The sequence below is a fragment of the Phasianus colchicus genome, chromosome 4, assembly GCF_987193195.1.
Source record: "Phasianus colchicus chromosome 4, bPhaCol1.hap1.1, whole genome shotgun sequence".
NCBI lineage: Eukaryota > Metazoa > Chordata > Aves > Galliformes > Phasianidae > Phasianus > Phasianus colchicus.
This window is the reverse complement of record NC_143439.1, coordinates 10,284,313-10,297,607: the sequence shown is the minus strand read 5'-3', so window position 1 is coordinate 10,297,607 and position 13,295 is coordinate 10,284,313. Positions and strand designations below refer to the sequence as shown.

The following is a 13,295-nucleotide window of genomic DNA, read 5'->3' as shown; positions in this document are numbered from 1 at the left end:
AATGTCAGCATTGCAGACTTGCTAATGCATTAGTGTTGTTTTTCCTTCAGCAGCTGGGTATATTTCTGGGTACTAGCAAATCCGGTGGAGCTACTTTTACTTTAGAAAGACTTCAGTGTTTCTTGTTTTTCTGCTTGTTTGTTTTGTTCCTGTTCTTATTCTCTCAGATTTAAAGTAAAGAAATGCAGTGAAAGGCTGAGTTTGGAAAGTGATATTTACTGTTACAGACAGCAGTTGTTGTTGTCTTACTAAAACCTTCTGATCTAAGAGTTTCCTGAGGCAGTGGGTATAGATATGCAACTTCTAGAGTCTAATTTTATACTGGTTGGAGCTTGTGCTGATGTTTGTGGGGAAAGTTACAGTGCCTATGGGATGGCAGGCAAAAATGATGGGGAGGGGGGAAGCCTTTGGAGCTCTTTTTCTAGGTCAAGAGGAGAATGAAACAGACTTCCCCCCCGAGTTTCTGTCTTAATGTCAGTAGAAGCAGGCTTGTTGAGAAGTAATGCAAGCTGTTGCCTGCAACAAGTGAGTGGGACCCAGGAGCTGGGGGCAGAGTATTTCACAAAAATCCTAGTGCTCCAGAGAGGCAGTCACGAAGGTGAGGACCTTCTTAATGTGGAGTGCTGAGAGCCAGGGCCCTGAGAAGCATGAGGTACTTTGGTTCTGTCACTTACTCAATCAGAAAACCCCTGGAAAAACCTACAGGGGAGTTGAGAGAAGAGTGGTGGGATGTAAGAAGAATTTACCTGTTATTGCAGTGAATTAATTTCTGTTGAATCAGCACTTTCTAATCAAGTGTATTCAGTCAGAAGACCTCACTCTAGACCCTAAATTACATCTGTTGTTTATTTATTTTATAGTAGGTTTCTCATGAGAGCCTTCTATCTCAAAATATACGGCTCTTACAGTAAAGTTTTATGCCTGCCTATTTGAAAGGAAGATTTAGCTGGTTCTTTACAAGGAAAAATTACTGGGTTTTACTTTTTTTTTTTTTTTTCTGATATGGAAACATCACTATAAGATTTTCAAGTTGATTGGCAAGTGCTGAGTTCATTTATGATCATAGTCATCTCAAGTCTATGGATAAAACCTATTGGCCACAGCTTTGGGAGGTGTGTTTGCATGGTGTTTTAGAAGCAGACAGTAAATAACAACGAACTCTGGATGACTGGTGCCAAGGGATGGGGAACAGGAATGATGAATAGCCACTTTCTCTTCTTATTTCTTTAGAAATTAGTTCTCAAGACTGTTATGATATTCCACGAACGTTTCCGAATGACAGATCTAATTCATTGGAGGGCTTCCATAACCACTTTGTAAGTATGATGTGACCTTATGAGAGACAACAGTAACAGAGCTTTTTGTTTCTGTGTAAAAAAGCAAGGTGTACAGTGTTTGTGATTTTCAGTTTCAAACTAATTTATTAATCTGAGTAGCTTAGGTGGTTAAAAGATTCATATGATTCACAGCTGATTGCGAAACTTATTTTGTTAAAGGAAATATATGTTAATTCTAGAAAAACAGAAGCATGTTGACAGTGGGAAGTGTTTCAAGTGAAGAACTAGATGAAAATTATGTCCCAATGAATCCCAACTCTCCTCCACGACAGCATTCCAGCAGCTTCACTGAACCCATCCAGGAAACAAATTATGTTCCAATGACACCAGGCACGTTTGATTTTCCGTTATTTGGAAAGCAAGTCCCTCCTCCCTCTCACATGGGTTTCAGGTCCAGTCCAAAGACCCCTCCCAGACGGTCAGTGCCTACTGAAAAATGTGAACCACCGCCAGTGGATCGGAACCTCAAACCAGACAGAAAAGGTGAGGAAAATATCCAATAGAAGTTGATTTTATCATCTAATAAGATATTATCGCTCTTACAACTTCTGATTAGTGGGGAATAATTTTTAGAGAAATTCTAACAAAGGAATTTCAGCCCAATTTATGTATAAAATTTCTAGGATGTTTCTTAAGGATGATAATACATCACAGTAGCTGCCAAATACAAACTTGAGTTTAGATTTCAATTCAAAAACTACACAGAATTGCTAACACTCAAGTATGAGTTCTAGTCTATGCAGAGAGGACAGCTGGCTAACTTATAATGGAGGTAGCACATAAGGAACAGCATAGAATTTACAGATGTAGCAGCTCTTGATACAGGGTCAGTACATGGTTCCATTGTGTGATGTAGATAACTTAGGTATTTTATGTATTTGCTTTTGATCTAAACATTGTTAGCAATTAATAATAAGAATGAGTGGCATATTTTGCTACTTTTTACTCAAGGTATGCAGTATTTTTTTATTCAAAGTATGCAGTAGTTGCAGAATAATTCTTACAAATGTGTTTGTTTAAGGATAATATTAGCTTCAAGGAAGTGTTTGCTGATGAGTACGTAATGTTGTCTTCAACCTGTAAAAACAAGGGAAATCACTTGATGTTGAGGTTGGCCAGTGTTTGAGATGTAGCAGCCATACGAGGCAGAAAAGATATTGAATGTGGGCTATGAGGTTATCATAGATATTCTTTTCTTGAGATCCAAGTGTGAGGAGGAAAGTGTCAATTCAAACCTGCTTTTAAGGTATGTTTGCTCTATCACGTGAGCTGGGTACCATGTTGTTTGTGTAAACTCAGTAAGTAGGCTGCAATAGATGAACAGTTAGGAAGCAAAATGAGAACTGGTTCTATGTGGAAATACTTCAAATGACTGAATGTATGAGAGAAATCTTAAGAGTTTTGAAGCTGTAATAATGACGACAAAATTGAGGGAGGAGCGCACAAATTTTAGAGGGCTTCTCCAAAGCTATTCTGAAAAAACAAGAGTGCATCTCTTATATCTAGTGCACTATGTTTACTTGGCCTTAAAGTAGACGATTATTTAGGTGACTTAAGTGATGGACTTAAGAAATAGATATCATTGTGATGTATCCATATTGAGAGTACGTACTGAGAATCACTAATAAATAGCTTAGAATTCCCAGTCAATGTGAAATATTTTATGAGAAATATCTTTCTTCTAGAACTGGGAACTAAACAAATGGTCAGTGTCTGCAGAACTTTGTAGCTCCTTATTTTCAGAATTACGCATTTGAAAAGAGTATTTAAGTTGAGAGTGGCTGACTTCATTTTGGAGGAAAAAAATCAATGTTTTAATCAGATGATCCAAAATATTAATCTAATTAAAACTTTAAATTACTGTTTTTTTCCTTATAAGTGTAGACAGTCTTGTGCATAATTAAGCAAAGTGGATAATATCATTTTGATACAGATGATCACAGTGTAAAACAAAGTCCTGCATCTCATTCTGACTGTCTGTGTTCAGAAAGTGAAACATGGCCTTTTTCAGAACCATGGTTCTCTGTTGTGTCTGTGTTAGCAGAGAGCAGCTCTGTTTAGTTTTTAAGAAATACTGGACAGTAATAGAATGAAACTCAGTGCTGGAAAGTATTCTCGAAATAAATAGTGAGCTGCTTTGAATTATTTTTTTCTGGCTTTCAGGTTTGTGTATTCTACTGGTGAAATGCTTGACTGTAAATACAGTTAAGAAGCTTTTCGACATTAAAACTTGTTTTGCTGTTGGTGATGCAAAGCAGTCACATAGATGTCTGCTGAGGCAGCATTGTTAATTTTGAGACTCTCTTCTTAAAAAAACTGAGCGTTTCACCTTGTGAAAGTGCTGTGTGAGGATTATGCTTCACTCCTGCCCTCAAATGCTTTGCAGCTGAGAAGCCCTAACTAACAACGGGGAACAGTTTTTTAGGTTAGGAGGCTAACACGTCTCCTAACAAGTGTAGAGGTGCCCAGTGTTGCTCCTGCTGACTGGCTGTACTGGCTGGGGGAACAAACAAATGCTGCAGAAAGACCTTGAGTTACCAAGAATGGCAATACTTCTGATTTATTAGCGAGGATTTTATCTTAGTAAAACGCACATGCAGGCATACTCAAATTCTCTCAATTGTATTACTAGAAGTTTTCCAGTGTTGTGAAGAGCAGATATGATGACGCCCCAGGGTGGCAATGTTGTTCTCATTGCACAAATAACTTCCTGAAATATTTTTGGGAACATCAAACTTCCGTTCTTTTTGAATTAAAATAGAATAAAACTTCTGATTTAGTGGACCCTTAATTAATGAAAGCAAATATGTGCTTTACATCCTATTGTGGTGTTTTTTCAGCTTTCAGGTTCTTTTAGCAAATTTTATTATCAACTTGTTTCTGCATTATATAAATGTTCTGCAGTGGTGTTCTGCTACAAATCAGTACACAGAAAATAGTAAGTGGGTCAGTATGTTCCATAATATCTAGGTAGGCGTAGAAATGGGCAAATGGTATGTAAAATAGTTGAGTTCTGAATACTGTTCCTTGTAGTATTTTTTTGTGATGAATTCAACATTTTCTGTTGTAGACCATCACTAAAAATGGCATGATTGCCATTACTGAGATCAGGTGTATTGATTTTAAGGCTTCTGGGCATATGAGGGCATGTTGTATTCTGTCAGAAGAATCAGCTGTATTTTTTTTATCAGTTGCAGATACTGCTGCAAAAATACTATTTGTGTTGCCAACAACAGTTGTTTTTGCAGATATGTTTGTTATTGAGAAATACAGTTATCACCTATATCTTAAACAGTGGCTCAGTAATGTTCCTGTGTGGAGCAGGAAAGTTTGTCAAATTTGGTTCAAAATTGTGGTTCTGGATGTAGAACAGAAATAGCACAGAGGAATTACCACATGAAGAAGGAATGCACTGTTCCTAGTTGTCAGATATATGTGCTTATGTATCTTCTCTATTTTTTTGTTCATTTTAAGACGTTGGAATTTTACAGGCAGTGTAGTTTGGCAATAGGAGCAAATGAATACAAGAATGCCAGAGTCTGTTCTGTCATACGTAGCCTGCTTTCCCTTCCAGTGTTTCTGTTTTGTGAACCTGAGACAAAATAAATGCTTGATTACTTCAGGTTCTGTGGTCTTTGGATAATAACATTATTGGGCGACAAAAATCTGTCCATCTGTCAGCAGGTGACATAATTACGTCAGCAGTATAGACTGCAAGGTGCATGACTTCACTGCTCTGATGTAAGCACTTGAAGTTCTGGGTAACTCATAAAATTGTTAACGCTCTTCTCTGTCCCAGTTGTGATTGAAGAGTGAGTTATGAAAATCAGTAATATCAATAACTAAATGTGGGTAATATGTATGTATAAAAGTCACTAAATTATGTGCGTGTTCTGTGCGCGGACACTTGCTCACCCCTGCTTTGCCAGATGTTCTTCAGTAGGAAGAGACTGGGCAAGAAGCCATGGTGAGGTTTGAGATGTCCTGTGTCATTTTGATCTGGTTTCCAGAAGAGCTTTGTTTTTTGAGCATGGGGTAAAAAACTACAACAACAAAACCAAAACACGGGAACTTCAGATTGCATCTTCATGTAGTTTCACTTCTCTGGATTACCACTGCTTCTATATGTAAGTAGGGGGAGTTTCCAGTACTTATCTGCAAGTCTTAAAAGTAATTTCAAAACATTACGTTGGCTTCCTGCCCCTATAGCTTGAATCAAACACTTTACTCTTTCTTTAGAGAAATACACCAAAAGGTAAGTGATGTATTACCAGGGACAAAATGGAGAGTATTTGGCCAGATGTTTTTCCGCAGTCACCTGTAACTGAATGACAAAAATTATATTTTAAAAAGTGGGATTTCTTGGAGTGCTGTTTTTTTAAAATTATGATTTATTTCATGTAAAGTCTGCATAGTATTTCTGCTTTTTGGCTCTTTGGCTTGCCATGGTTGCATGCAATCCTGATGCTAAGTTTGAAGCACTGCTGCTAGCAAAAGGCTTTATCCGGAGGACATGTTACAGCTATCCCTGCAGTTAAATCGCTTTCCCTGAATTGTTAAAAGTCTGTGACAGGTTCCATGACAGAGTGGTTCTGTGGCAATTTTTTTTTTTTGGAGGCAGTCATACATTCATGTTCCTCCTTCAAAGTGCCGTTTATCAAAGAAGGGCCAGTAGAGTAAAAAGTATATAAATGCAGTGAGGTGAAGACTCCCTAGAAGGCTAAGGCTGCAAAGAACAGGCAAGTTCTCTTCTGTTCCACCATGTGCTTTCATAGGGCTCTTCAAAATGTGTGGTATGAGGCAGTGCCTCCTGCCATCACTGCTCCACAAGGAACAAGTCTATGTAGTGAAAGAAACTGAACAGGCAGGTCTCAGGTGGCTGTGTTGACAGTCCATGAGAAAGTTTTAAGGCCTGACAGAGATCTGAGAGTTAAGACAATCTTTGATACAAACGTGATGTTAAGTCCCAGATCAAGGAAAGCACATGCTTGAAAATGAAAGGGGCAGAGGGTTGGTTCAGTAGTACTTTGTAGGTCAGGACAAGGCTGAGCAGCATGTGAGTGAGACTGGGTATCCGTGGATCTCTGTGCACGATAATGACACCCCCAAAGTGTTTTGTTTCAGGGTAAAAGATCATGTTTGTTCTCTTAAAGCAAAATTTTAGGATCTTTTTTAAGTTTTGAAAAATATTTCTTTAATAAAGCTGTGGAGGAATCCTTCAGGATGTATAATATCTCTAGTATATGTTGTGCATCTCTTCATCTGTGATGTTCAGAGTTCTTAAGATTGTGTGTGTTTTCAGTCTTGGCTGACAAAATGTATTTTTTCAATTTTATATTAAACAAGTTGATGGAATTAACGGTGGTGGAATGTAGTTCCTTCAAGTCTTGATTTGGTGCTTTACTTATTGTAACTTGGCAGCTTCCATTTTCTAAAGCACGTGTTTATGCCAAAGTGAATTTTTTTTGAGGTTCTAGAAAGGAAAATATGAACTATGAGCATGTGGCTGAATTTAACAAGCTATGATCACTATAGAATGAAAATCAGAAGTTAAATTTAATTTAAATTGAGTGCAATGCTGTTATTTTTATAATGCTGTTGATCCAACCTTCTTATAAAAACACTTTACAGGAGAGCTCAGATTAATGCAGATGTCACTCCGGGGTCACGGGGAGTTGTGATGGAATAATGTGTTCAGGATCGCTCAGCAGATTGCTGACAGACAGTTGAGAACTTAAATTCCTGGTTCTTTGTATTTTAGATGGCAGTTAAATTTGTCTGAATGTTGCTGGAGTTTAATTACTTTCAAGATTATTTTTAATAAGATTTTCAGTCCTAGTCTTGGGTTGAATTTCGCAGTGTATTTTGCTGATGGCAAGAAAAACAAATAGGTAGTGTAGTGACTTGTCCCTTTTTTTTTTTCCCCCTCTCAAAAAGTTTATTTCTCAGCAGAAATAAGTCATCGGAATTTTGTGCAGAGATGCTTTCTGCAACTTCAGTCCATACAACTATCTTGAAAAGATGGTCGGTATTGGTAATTTTAAGCTGAGAAAGCAGTAAACTAGGATGTAGAGATAGGGAGTGGTGCCTGCTTTTTTCTTTGTGCAGGTGAAGTACCTGGTCGGAACTTGTATTTGTGATTGTTTTAAAAATGTTGCTTCTGCCCATAGTGGTTGTGGAGGCTCTTTCTCGGAGATGCTCAAAACCTGCCAGGATGCTTTCCTTTACAACTTCCTGTAGGGAATCTCCTTTCGCAGAGGGTTGGACCAGGTGATCTTCAGAGGTCCTGTCCAACCCCTACACTTCTGTGATTTTTTTATTTTTCTCTGGTTATTTTTCATACAAACCTATATCATTTATGATGTTACATGATGAAATTTATGGTCAGACCACACAAATGTATTTTTCATCATGACGTGACCTTATCTTTTCCTTTTCCTTGATTACTTGTGAGCATCTCTCAACCAGATTAACCTCATAGAAAACTTCTTTAAAAAAAAAAAAAAAAATTAAAAAAAGCACCCTTATGTTTAAAAATGCAAGTCCACTTTGAAGATGGAATTGTGCACAGAACTCCCACGTGTGTCAGGAAGCATCTGCTGTGTTTGCTACGTTCTGGCTGCTGTAGGACCCACTGTGATGCTTCTGGATGACGATTGTAATTACCCATTGTTGTAGTTCAGTATAGTTCTTTCAAAATCCCAAGCTAAATCCTTCTTAAGGAAATTGACTTCAATTAATCGTGAAGTTTAGCTATAAATAGACAAGTGAACAGTTGCCTCGTTAAATATTAGCGTATGGGTGTCTGAATTGGACAATATGAACATATTGCTTTTCCTAATATAGCAGAAGCACCACACCAACAACCCGAAATAAAATCACAGAAACAGTTAAAGCATTTGCAACAACGGGAGCTAAGATTTCTTTAAAATTTAAGGGAAAGATGAGGGGAAAAAGGAGACAGAGTCAGAAGTTGGCAGCGCTGCAGCGTTCTATGCTATCATGTGTATCATGTTGTATAGTCTTAAAAGATCACTCACTTAGACTTTAGGGCAAATAGTCATGGAAGAATTGTGAATGACAGTTCTAATCAGCAACAAGAACTGAACTGAACATCTGATAAGAAACTAATTTTCATGATCGCTTTTCAGAGCAGAAGTATGCTTCGTTTCAAGAAATCTAAGCATTTAATTTCTCTTGAAATGGACTTGCTGTTCATTCTATTTAACAATTTAAAAGGTAAAAATTTTGAGGATGTTTTGGTGCTTCTGTGGAGTTTCTAAAGCAGAATAAATAGAAGTACTGATTTTTTCTTTTTTTTTTTTCCACCCTCAGGTTCCAAAGCCTTCAAGTTAGCTAGATCTTATGCTTTTACAGTGGCATTGCTAAATTACTTCTACAAGGCTAGCTTTCAGTTAAGCCTAAAATGAAATTTTCATAGTGCTTTGGTATGATCCACCAGTCCTCAACTTGCAAAACCTTGAAAAAACAAATAATTCCAAGTAAAAAAAAAAATGTTGAATGAGTATTTCATAGTTGTAGATGAAGCTGTTTTACGAAATCTGATCATTTTTAAGATTTAAACAGTAGCCCTCTAAAGACAAACTACAGGAATTACTCTGACATTAGGTGTAGAGATGCTAATGTAGAATTTCAGAGACCCTGGGAAGAGCAGAAACAGAACATTGGTGACAACCTATTTTTTTCTTCCCTTTGTACATTTTTTTGGTCTTATTCCCTATGTTTTAATGCCTGTATATGCGCGCATAGTTTTTGATATACATCTTGTCATGCTATTCCAGTTTCTCAGTTTTCGTTAAAAAGAAAAAATGAAATCAATCTAATCTCAAGTAGTATCTCTTGGACTTCATGAATGATAGTGCTGCTTTAAGCTACTAGTCAATAAAAACATCAGAACACTCTGCTTTGGTCTTAAAGCACTACGTTTGGTATTGAGGGCTTTTTGTTTGTCATACAATAAGGGATTTTTAAATATAAACATGGAGAATTACTTGCAAATTAGAGCAGTCAAATAGTATTTGGGTGATTAATAGCTTTGGTATTCTCAAAGAAGTTTTTCTGACATTTGCCAAGCATTTTATGAATACCAGTGAACCTTAGCTGTCAGATGCAGTTTGACTTCATAGTCCCTTTTTTTTTTTTTTTTTAACAATTCATTCTTAATTTTGGGAGTATTCAAAGTGCCAGTGTTCTGAGATGAACTATTTGGAGACGAGAAAGGTGTCTAAGAAAATTGGAGAGTACCTCTTCAGATGACTGCCTTGTAAATTCGTAATACTGAAAGCCTGAGCTGATTTCACTTTATTTTTACTGTTATGAGAAGACTAATTGTCGTCATCCATGTGGTACCACTGACCAGATCTGAGTACCATATTGTTATTCCTATTTATTGTTGGGTGCTAGTATGGGAATGGATATGAATGTTACGTAACTAAATACATGTTTCTAATTAGAAGTACCGTGGCAGGAAACAGTCTTTCTAAAAACAATTTACAAAAAAAAAAAAAGCAAATTCAGGATATTTGTAGAGCTCTGTGTTGAAGCCATGTACTCAGGAATCTGAGTTCACTCGAGTGAGGAAAGGGAAGCGAAGGAAAGGGGGAGGTTATTCTGCAGAACTGAAAGTCAAATAATAAACCCTGTGGGACTAAGACTGAGCTTCAGTCTTGACTTTTTTTTTTTTTAAGGAAAAAACCGCAATGATTTAGAGTACTGATATTCTTGGACCTCTGCAAATTTCAGCTTCTTCTGAATACACGGAGAAAGATGCATATTTTTTTAATGGGAATTGAAAACTGTTATTAGTTATGCCTTTCTAAAAGTTCTTTTGTTGATGCAGGACACTAATGTGGCTGTTTTTCCCTCTTGCTCTCCCCCTTCTAGTCCAAGTAAAGCAGTGCTATAGCATTCCTACGTCTGATCTCCTTGTCTCGTGAGGATTAGAGTCCTGTTGGCCAGGAAACAGCATTAACAGATCACACATCTCTGAAATGTTATGTCACGTTAGTAAATTTACTTTAAAAATTTAAGCCCTAAATAGCTGGTGCTTAAGGAGTCTTTTGGCCTCTTTTACGAGGATATTTGCAATTTCCTGATGTAAAATCCATTGCCAGCAAGCGACTAGTCAAAAAGTGTTTTTAACAGAAGTCTTGTTAGCAGTAGTGCTTCAAGGTTATAGCCTGAAAGCAAAATGAGGCTCTTCAGTGATTACGTTTTGTGTCCTTAAAAGAAGAAATGTTAGGGCCTAACTACTGTGATGCAGGACTTGGCTGTAGTGGTACACCTTCCCACTGCCTACCCCCAGCATCATATGTCACGTGTTCTATGGAAAACAAGAAGAGACTGCATCAGCCAATTAATAAAGAAAGATTTTTTTTTTTTTTTTTTAATTTAAAGCGTTATTGGAAACAAAGTCAAACAAATGATTCTTTTCCTGATGAATTCTTAGACAAAGGCAGCATTGATGCATGCTGAAATGCCAGGAGCAGAATTCATGCCGTCTGAGTGCACTCTAAAGCTGGATTTGTAATCGCCTGTTCTACTGGGCAGTTTTTGCAAGCAACCATTTCTCAGAGAAGTAGGCTTCTTTAGATCTGTTTCATCTCAAGAGTGCCCTTGCACAGTTGTATCACCATGTAGAAACTGAGGGTTTTTTCTAGCTGTATCGTTTTGCATTTCACAAGTGCTGATTTCACTGAACAACAAAAACATCTTAATTTTCACTTCTTGTTTGATTGGTTTCACTAGCCGTAACGTATTTTTTTTGTTGCTTTTTTTTCCCATTGGGCTTTTTAGTTGTCTCGTTTTCTTTAGTTTAAAAATAAATAAATAAACTGTATGTAGACCCAGGCTTACCTTTCCCAGAATAGTTTTGCAAATAAGTTGTTGTCATGTGTTGAGTGCCTGAATATTAGCTGGGGTCAGCTTGGGTCTGTGGGCCTAAATCATTCTGTAGTGTCCCTGGAGCTGGAATGCCAAGTGGAGCCACGTGCTCTCCACAGAGCCCTTGTGTATTTTCTCCTGTAGAAAACTGACTAGAAGAGTGGCCCTATGCCACTTTTTAGGAGATTATTTCTGAGAATAAATGGTGAAGAACATTCTGTTGTACAGGTACGCTGCATTTTCTGTGTATTGTATTCAGCTCTTTACTCTGAGGGCTTTTTAGAAGCTCTGAGGAGCAAAGCAGCAAGGTTACTCTGGCTCAGCACCAGGACCTTCAGTTGTGGGACTTAGGTTTTTTAAATTCTAAGAACTTGTATTTCTGTTCAAAGATGCAACTAAGATAGTGGAGGAACTGCCTATTTTTGGACAAGGAATGACAATTTTTAAAACTTCTGACACGTTTATTTAAGATGTTCTTTTTGATGGAGTGAAGAGTTTTATCAAAGGATTTCTGTTATTTTTTTAATTTTTTTCATGAACAGAAACAGGGTGGAAGAATTCTGCGGTACAGACCGAAACAAGAAACATCAGTTTCATGACTGTGGTTTCTCCACAGCTCCTTTTCCTTTGCTTGGTGTCAGGTCTTTCTGTTGCAGTATGAGCTACTCAGAAGAGATTAGGCTTTTTGGTTTGGGGGGGGGGAAGGAAGGGGAATATACAAGTATTTTAATTCCCTGTGGCAAACTAAGGTCATTCCATTATCCCAATAACAACAAGCTGATTTGCCACCAAATTTATTTCAGACTGAACAATTTTTTCAGCAGAAAGAGGATAAAAACTGCATGTGTCTATTTTAAGCAGGAACATCTTGTATATTCTTGTCTGTTGCATAGGAGAAATATTACAGGGACCTGTATTTACTTACATAGCAGGTATTTCAGAAAGTCTCAGAACAGTTTCTGAATGCAAAATTAAGTATGAAGCAGGCAGTTAGATAATATCTGTATTTTACAAATGGGGGTGATAATATAGTTCAGGGAGGTTGACTGCACAAGACCACATTGAATCATTTCTAAAAGCAAAAATAATGACTCGCGGACCCAGATTGCTAAGGTTGTGCTTACCTCTCAACACAACGGGTTTCAGTCACTTCAACCTGCAGGAGTAGAGAGGTTATAAAGTACACACTGATTAAATTATTCTATTACCCTGCTACCTCTGCTTGATTTTTCACTGCACTCCTGATCTATGCTCATGTGTTAGTACATTATTGACACTTTAAATAGAGTTGTATCAGCCTGAATTTCTTCTAAATCAGATTATGAAACTGGAATGGAGAGTTGATATGAGTAGGTGATGATAATCAGCATCAAGTTGTTGTTAGTACAAGATACTTGAATTTTAACTTGTAAATCTGTTCAATTGATTTGGGGACCGTGGTCTTTTTCTATAGGCAAGCATTTATCATAGTTGTAGGTCAGGTACTCAAGAATATCGAATCAGCACAGAATAAACTTGGCCAACATGCTGGGTCATGCTTAGCTCTAGCCAACAGCACACTTGACAGAGTTACTGTGAGTACCACTTGTAATCCAGGTCTTTGGTCAGCATTTGCCTGGGTGCTCTTTTTGTCAGCACTTCTAGCCACTTAAGACAGTATCTGTTCTTGAAAAGAAAAAACAATTGTGTGAAAGTCTGTTCTTTTTCTTCTCTTATTTTTAAGAAAGTTGCTATGCAACAATATTAGTAAATAAATACACTGCATGGTCTCTCAGAAGCAGTGTGTAAATGTTTAGATATAGTACAAAACCTTTCTGTTTACTTTTCTTATTATTTGATTATTCCCAATGCTTAGCGATAACAGTAATGGGGCTCTTTGCATGCAAAACCCTTCAGGTTGAGATTTGCAAAGTCCCAGTGTTCTTGCCAAATTTTCTTCTTTAGAAAGCATTCTTGCTCACTGCTGGTAGTGCAAGCCCACATTTGACTCTGTGCCAGTCCTTTCCCATATTTTTTTGCTGTAGGGCAACTTTTGAATATAAACAGTCTTAAACT

The 13,295-nt window shown here is 37.4% G+C and overlaps 1 protein-coding gene across 7 annotated transcripts in view; it reads left to right on the top strand.

Moving 5' to 3' along the window:
- Positions 1-13,295, top strand: part of GAB1 (GRB2 associated binding protein 1) — a 95,946-nt gene that overhangs the window by 72,974 nt on the left and 9,677 nt on the right. For 6 of the 7 annotated variants that reach the window (XM_090138610.1, XM_090138613.1, XM_090138611.1 and 3 more), the window contains 2 exons: positions 1,231-1,316; positions 1,517-1,820. In XM_090138610.1, coding sequence (XP_089994736.1) covers positions 1,231-1,316; positions 1,517-1,820 — 390 coding nt within the window. The remainder of the gene's footprint in view (positions 1-1,230; positions 1,317-1,516; positions 1,821-13,295) is intronic. The other variant, XM_031588834.2, reaches the window with a different exon arrangement.